The following is a 7,130-nucleotide window of genomic DNA, read 5'->3' on the forward strand; positions in this document are numbered from 1 at the left end:
ACATGGAGCTCCATTTTTTAAAAGAATTCCTTTTTCTTATAGAATAAAGAATACAAAGCAAAGAAAAAAAAAACAAATATAATTAATTGTTCACAACGTATATAAAAAAAAAATATGTTGTCCATTTTTGAATATGTATTTTTTTTTTATTATTAAAATAAATATATTATATATATATATTATATATATATATATTTATATAAATAGATTAATTTATATTATAGATTTTTTTATTACATAATTTTAATTCAATTGATATTCATAAAAAATTTATTTATTATTTTATTTGTTTTATTTATTTTATATATATTATATTATATATAATATATTTATTATAATTTTTTTTTAAAATTTTTCTATGACAAAATTAATTTTTATTTTACCTGTTCTCAGATACAACAAAACAAGTTTGTTATATTTTTTAATTGGATTTATATATAAATATAAAAATTGATTATATTTGATAAAATTTTATATACAATAAATTAATAAATTTATTGTTTTATTTTATTTTGTATATAAATAAGAAAAATTATTCTTTTGAGAAAATCTTTGTACTTTTTTTTTTTTTTTTTTTAATTAATTTTATTATATTTATATTTATATTTATAATTTGGTTCTAATAATATTGTTTTATTAATACAGATTATTTATATATTTTTTATAAATTTTTTTTTTATATCTTTTAATAATATTTATATATTTTTTTTTTATATCTTTTAATAATATTTATATATTTTTTTTTTATATATTTTTTTGTTAAAAAACAATAAATAACCATATATTAATTAAATACATATATATATATATATATATATATATATATATATATATATATATATATTTTATTTTTTATTATTTATTTATCTACAAAAATGGTAAGGCAGTTGGATGAGGAAGATATATTCAATATGTTAGAAGAAATAAATGAAAATGAAAATAATGAAGATAACGAGAATAATGGATATAATGATAATAACCAAAATAATAATGATAATGAAAACAATGATGGTATAGATAACGATGAGGATATTTTAAATAATGGATTTTTTGGTTCTTCGTTTAATAATAACAATATCAGTAATATATTAGAAGGTGGAAACGATTCAATACAATTAGGTTCAAATAGTTTTTTTTTTGATAGAAACAATAATGTCAATCGAGTATTGGTTAATGTAGATGAGAATAATTTACCAATAAGTTCATTGAATGGGACTAATCATATTTTTGGTGTTCCTAATAATATAAATATGGATTCATTGGTTCAGACCATTCTTTTAGCTTCTAGTTTGATAATTAACGTAGGTTTTTTTTAAAAAAAAAAAAAAAAAAAAAAAAAATATATATATATATATATATATATATATATATATATGTATATATATATATATATTATACACATATATGTATATATCTTATTTATTTGTGGGTATATATTTTAACATGCGTATATTATTATATGCAAATTATACATATAAAAATACTTATTATTTATTTATTTTTTTGTGTAGGCGTCAGCACGAGCTATAGCTACGAATAATAGAAATACTAGAAGAAGCACCAACATTTTAACATCTGACGGAGAGGATACTATGGAAGAAGTAATAGATGATGGTATGGAAGAAATTGATTTAAATGATGACTCCGATTATATACATATTGAAAACCCTTTGGATGAATATGAAAATATGGAATATGAACTATTGCATGGAGTTTCTGACAGTACGAATTTGTCACGTTATAATGGCATAGTTAATGATAATTTTTCATTTGTTGATGAAGAAGATTTAATTATCTTTGATGATGATGCAACGTTAGAAACACAATCATTGATAGCAGATGAACATCCTTTGTCAGAAATAGGAGAAGGAGAAGAATTATTTGCAGATATAGATGAATTCTCTTCAGCAAACGAAAGTACTCCTAGAGATAATGTTGTATATATAAGAGGTGATATTGTATTAGGAGATAATGAAATAATAATAGAAAATGGAGAAATTATATATAATAATAATCGAGAATTATTTGAAGATATACCAGAAATGTTGGAAACTACAGATATATTACAAGATAGAGAACAAGTTTTTGAATATAATATATCTGTAGAAAATCAAAATACAACAAATGATAATTCATATAATTTTAATGCACCACAAGAAAATACAGTAGCAAATTATAATTTATCCAGATTTTTACAAAGATATGGAACATATACTCCTCCTACTCAACATAATATATCCATACATTCAGATGGACATTCATTGACAACTGACAATAATCTTTTTAATTATGTTAATAGTTCTTATATTAGAGAAAATTCATTATATCCAGGTAGCTTTGAAATGGCTCGATATGCCGACAGATATCAAATGGGAGATACTATAGCAGAAGGATATTTATTTTAATACAACCATAAAAAAAAAAAAAAAAAATATATATATATATATATATATATATATATAATTACACCTTTTAGAACAATTTTTTTTTTTTTTTTTTTTTTTGACTGTTTTCATATTTAAACAATTATTTATATATTATTTGTTTATATGTCCTTTGTGTGTCTATGTGTTTTTTTTTTTTTTTTCTTTATAAAATATTTATAAGTACGTAAGTAATATTATTTATATTTTTATGCTATTATCTTATTTTATTTTATATTATATTATATGTTAATTAATTAATTATTTATTTATTTATTTATTTATTTATTTATTTATTATTATTATTTATATTTGCCTTTTATCACATATATATTACAAATTTTAACTTAAAGCTTAATATAAGCTATGTACATATAAAAGACATATATATATATATATATATATATATATATATATTATATACTTTAAAAAAAACTTAAGAATTTTCATTTAAATTTCTATATTATAAGAAAAAAAAAAAATATATATAATAATAATTAAATTTAACCATATTATTATATGCTAAAGTGCAGCTTTTTTATAATTTAATAATTTTTTTTTTTTTTTTTTTTTTTTCTCCTTTCATTTTATTTGTATATAACGCATTTTTATTTATGTACGTGTAGTGGAAATTTTAATTTGTATATAAATGATATCATAAATAAATATGTGTGTATATTTTGTATATTTATTTATTATTGATCCACTTCACATCATTTTTATAAAAAAATAAAATAAATATAAAACATATATATATATATATATATAATATAAAATTATAATTTCATAATATATATAATTTTTAAAAAATTCTTTCAAATTTTAATATTAACAAAATTATAAGTAAGAATATGATTTATTGTATTATAAATAACGATTATAATTTTAATATTTATTGTTTATATATATAAAATAAAAGAAAACATCTGTTATATATATAATATATATATTAATATGTTTATCAATTTTTATTAAGTACTATTTATTGTTATGCCTTTAAAAATATATATATTGTTAAAAAATAATAATTAATAAGTACATTCAATGTTTTTATAAAATAATATTTTTGATTTATATATTGTAGAAATTATACTACTAGAAATATTTTTATTAAAAAAAAAAAAAAAAAAAAAAACATATTTATACATTATATTTTTAATTTTTTTTTTTTTTTTTTTTTTTTCCAGATTTGTTATATAAATACATGTATACATATAGAATATATATATATTTTTTATCTTAAGAAGAAAAAGGTTATTCTATAGATTTTTCTAAAAATATAAAATAAAAAATAAATAAAACAACAGTGCAAAAATATATTAGTTCATTGTTTATTATTGAACGAGTTTTTAATATTATTTTTAAATTTGTTTTTTTTGAAAATTATAATATTAATAATAATAATAATAATAATATATATATATATATATAATTCTTTTATAATAAAAAATATATATTTTATTTAAAAACAACCTGCATAAATATTTTGTTACATTAACTATAGAAGCCTATAACAAAAAAAAAATTGATATAAAATTATGAATTTCTTAAGAAACTAAAATATTAGAAAAATGTAATAATTGGTTATATATATTAAATAAATTATACTTTGTATATAATTCGTATATATATGTAATATATATATATATAATATATATATATATATAATATGTATTTTAATTTAATTATGCAAAAATAAAAATAATAACATAATAATTATAAAATTATAAAGAACAAAAACATAAGACCCTTCATAATTTAATGACATAAAAAATAATGCTTATAAAAATATATAATAATATGTTATATTATATTTGATTATATATATTTATATGTTCACAAATTAAACAAAAAAAAAAACATTGTATTATTTATGTTATATATTTATAAAAAGTACATAATATTCTTTCTAATTCTAAAAAATAAATAAATGCAAAGATTATATAAAAAGTTATTTTATAATATATATATAGTAAAAAATAGAGTAGTTTATATATTATAAAATAATTTTATATTAGAACAATAATATATTTTTTTTTTTAATAATAATATTATTAATTGTTTTATTATTTGAGTTCAATTCATTTGTATATTATTATTATGCATAAATAAAATTATATATATGACAATGTATATATTTTTTATTATATAATCTAAATATATATATTTGGATGGCAAAAGTAAAATATATACATTAGAAAAATAAATTCAAAAAAAAAAGAAACATTATATTATAATAGTAATAACTTATGAGGATATTATTATAACCACAATTGGAAGGATTTTATGAATAATATGTGCATATATATTTATAGAGAAAGAATATCATACATTTAAAAAAAAACTAATATGTTTTAAAAGTAATCAAAATGAGATTATATAAAGAAATGAGAAAAATGCAGAAAAATTCAGTGAATTGTATATTTTTTAAAATTTTCATTATTGTTATCGTGTTTTGTACCTTACAAGTAATAAGAAAGATATAGATTAAATATATACATATATATAAACATAATATTTATTCACACATACATTACAAATATTTTTATTTTATTTTATAATAATAATAATAATAATTATAATTATAATTATTATTATTTTTTTTTTTTTTTTTTTTTTTTAGAGTGCTAGCCATATAGAAAAAGATAATTTACCTGACCTGCAAGGTGGAATACATATAAGTAATAATATAATAGCTCGTAGTTTGGCATCAGCATATACTTCAGAACAAAGATATAAAAAGGTTGAAATGAATAGTAATGATTTGGAAAGAAAATGGAAGAATATAAGTTTTGAATGGAGAAGAGATTTGAATGATATATGTAAGCAGATATTTTGGGAATTTAAAAAAGTATGTATAAAGAATAATGTAAATGAAGATATAGAAAATGATATGTGGAAAACTTGGAGAGATCAAGTACAAAATCGTATTATAATAAAAGAAGAAGAAGATAATAAAGATTATTTAAAATTTAAAGAAACCCATTATACTACTAGAGATATGGATAAATTTATATATGAAAAAACCATATCATTTAAAATATTTAACGAGGAATTATTGAGTGAAAAAGATTCCTTCATTGATTGTCTTATAAGTAAATGGTTAAAATATAAAGAGGAACATTTAGATACAAAAGGAGGTAAGGAATTAAAAGAACAACGTAAAAAATGTAAATTAAAAAAGGCGGGAAAGAAAATGAAGAACAAAAAAATTATGGAAATATAAACCGAAATTCTTTCACATGTGTGACAAAAAATATATATATATATATATATATATATATATATATTGATAGCATATATTTTAAAATATACTTGTGAGTTATAAAAAAATTTTAAATTAAAGATATTATGTGTAACATTAATTGTAAAATTCTTTGGATACAACTTAAGAATATGGTCATAAAAAGAAAAATATTTTTTTTTCTTAACTGAAAAATGATGTTGCATATATAAATATATTCTTGTTTTGTTTATTTTTTATTTTATTTTATTTTATTTTTTTTGTTTAGTGTAATTTATTTGATTGTGCATATGATTCTTTTGACATACATAAATACTCATACACATGTATAAATATACCTATATGTTTGACGTAGGGTTTTTGATTTATATAATTTTTAATATAAATATGTTATTATTTAATACTAAAAGACAAATATACCCTTTTAATTTTAATAAGTAATATACATATATATATAATAATGTAATAGTGGTTTTCATTTTATCATTATATTGGCACAAATCAGTTTATTTATATATACATTGAACATTTTAATTTTCTTTATATATATATTTTAAAAAAATAAACCAGAATAAAATATTACCTTGAAAAAATTATACTTAATATATTTATATGAATAAAATTATGGGCAGTTCTGTATGCTTAAAAATTATCATAAGTATAATATGAAAGGGATATAAAATATATTTTTTTAATGATCATTTTATTAAACAAATTGAACTAAATATAATTTATTCATAATTTATTTTAAAAAAATAGTAACCCTAATTATCAAAAAATTAAGTTATTATAATAATAATATACTAAAGCAAAAATACTAAAACATAAATATGTAAAGAAAAAAAAAAAAAAAAAAAAAAAGTGGCGAAAACATATATATTTTGTATGTTATCTTAATAATTATAATATATATATAATTAGAGAATATGAAAATTCTAGTTGTATATTTTGTTATTAAAATAACTCACGGGTTGTACATTAAAAAAAAAAAAGATTAATAAATAAAATTATTTTTCATCATACATATATATATATATATATATATATATATACTTTTAAAAAGGATCATAACGATAACGTGCTAAAGGAATTAATTCATAACGTTTTGTTCTATCTATACCATCATCATAATATAAAAGGTCCTTACTATTTAAAAATTCTTCATTATCATCTAAGTCATCAAAATAATCTTCATTATCCTTATACATATAATTTGTATTTTTTTCAAAATCCATTATATCAAATGTTGGAAGAGTAGATAAGTCAGTTTGTTTATCCACTTCTACTTCCTTTTCTATCTTCTCTTTATCACGAACTCTTGATAGCATTGCTTCTTCATAAGCACCTTCCTTCTTAGTAGATGTATATGCTCTTGACATAGCTTTGAGTAATTTATCAACCGTCAATTTATTGAATAATCTTTTAATGTACATACAGACATAATTTTCTAAAATCGAATAGAA

General features: G+C 16.9%; 2 protein-coding genes across 2 annotated transcripts; both read left to right on the plus strand.

Moving 5' to 3' along the window:
• Positions 1 to 875: 875 nt before the first annotated feature.
• Positions 876 to 2,405, plus strand: PGSY75_0935600 (gametocytogenesis-implicated protein; the record flags this gene model as incomplete). The annotated part of the gene is made up of 2 exons (XM_018785759.1): positions 876 to 1,301; positions 1,512 to 2,405. 2 exons carry the CDS (start codon positions 876 to 878, stop codon positions 2,403 to 2,405), a joined length of 1,320 nt encoding a protein of 439 aa, XP_018642100.1.
• A 2,387-nt stretch (positions 2,406 to 4,792) lies between these two features.
• Positions 4,793 to 5,649, plus strand: PGSY75_0935700 (putative exported protein; the record flags this gene model as incomplete). Its single annotated transcript, XM_018785760.1, has 2 exons — positions 4,793 to 4,891; positions 5,047 to 5,649. 2 exons carry the CDS (start codon positions 4,793 to 4,795, stop codon positions 5,647 to 5,649), a joined length of 702 nt encoding a protein of 233 aa, XP_018642101.1.
• Between the last annotated feature and the right edge of the window lie 1,481 nt (positions 5,650 to 7,130).

The sequence above is a fragment of the Plasmodium gaboni genome, chromosome 9 (assembly GCF_001602025.1).
Source record: "Plasmodium gaboni strain SY75 chromosome 9, whole genome shotgun sequence".
Classification (NCBI taxonomy): domain Eukaryota; phylum Apicomplexa; class Aconoidasida; order Haemosporida; family Plasmodiidae; genus Plasmodium; species Plasmodium gaboni.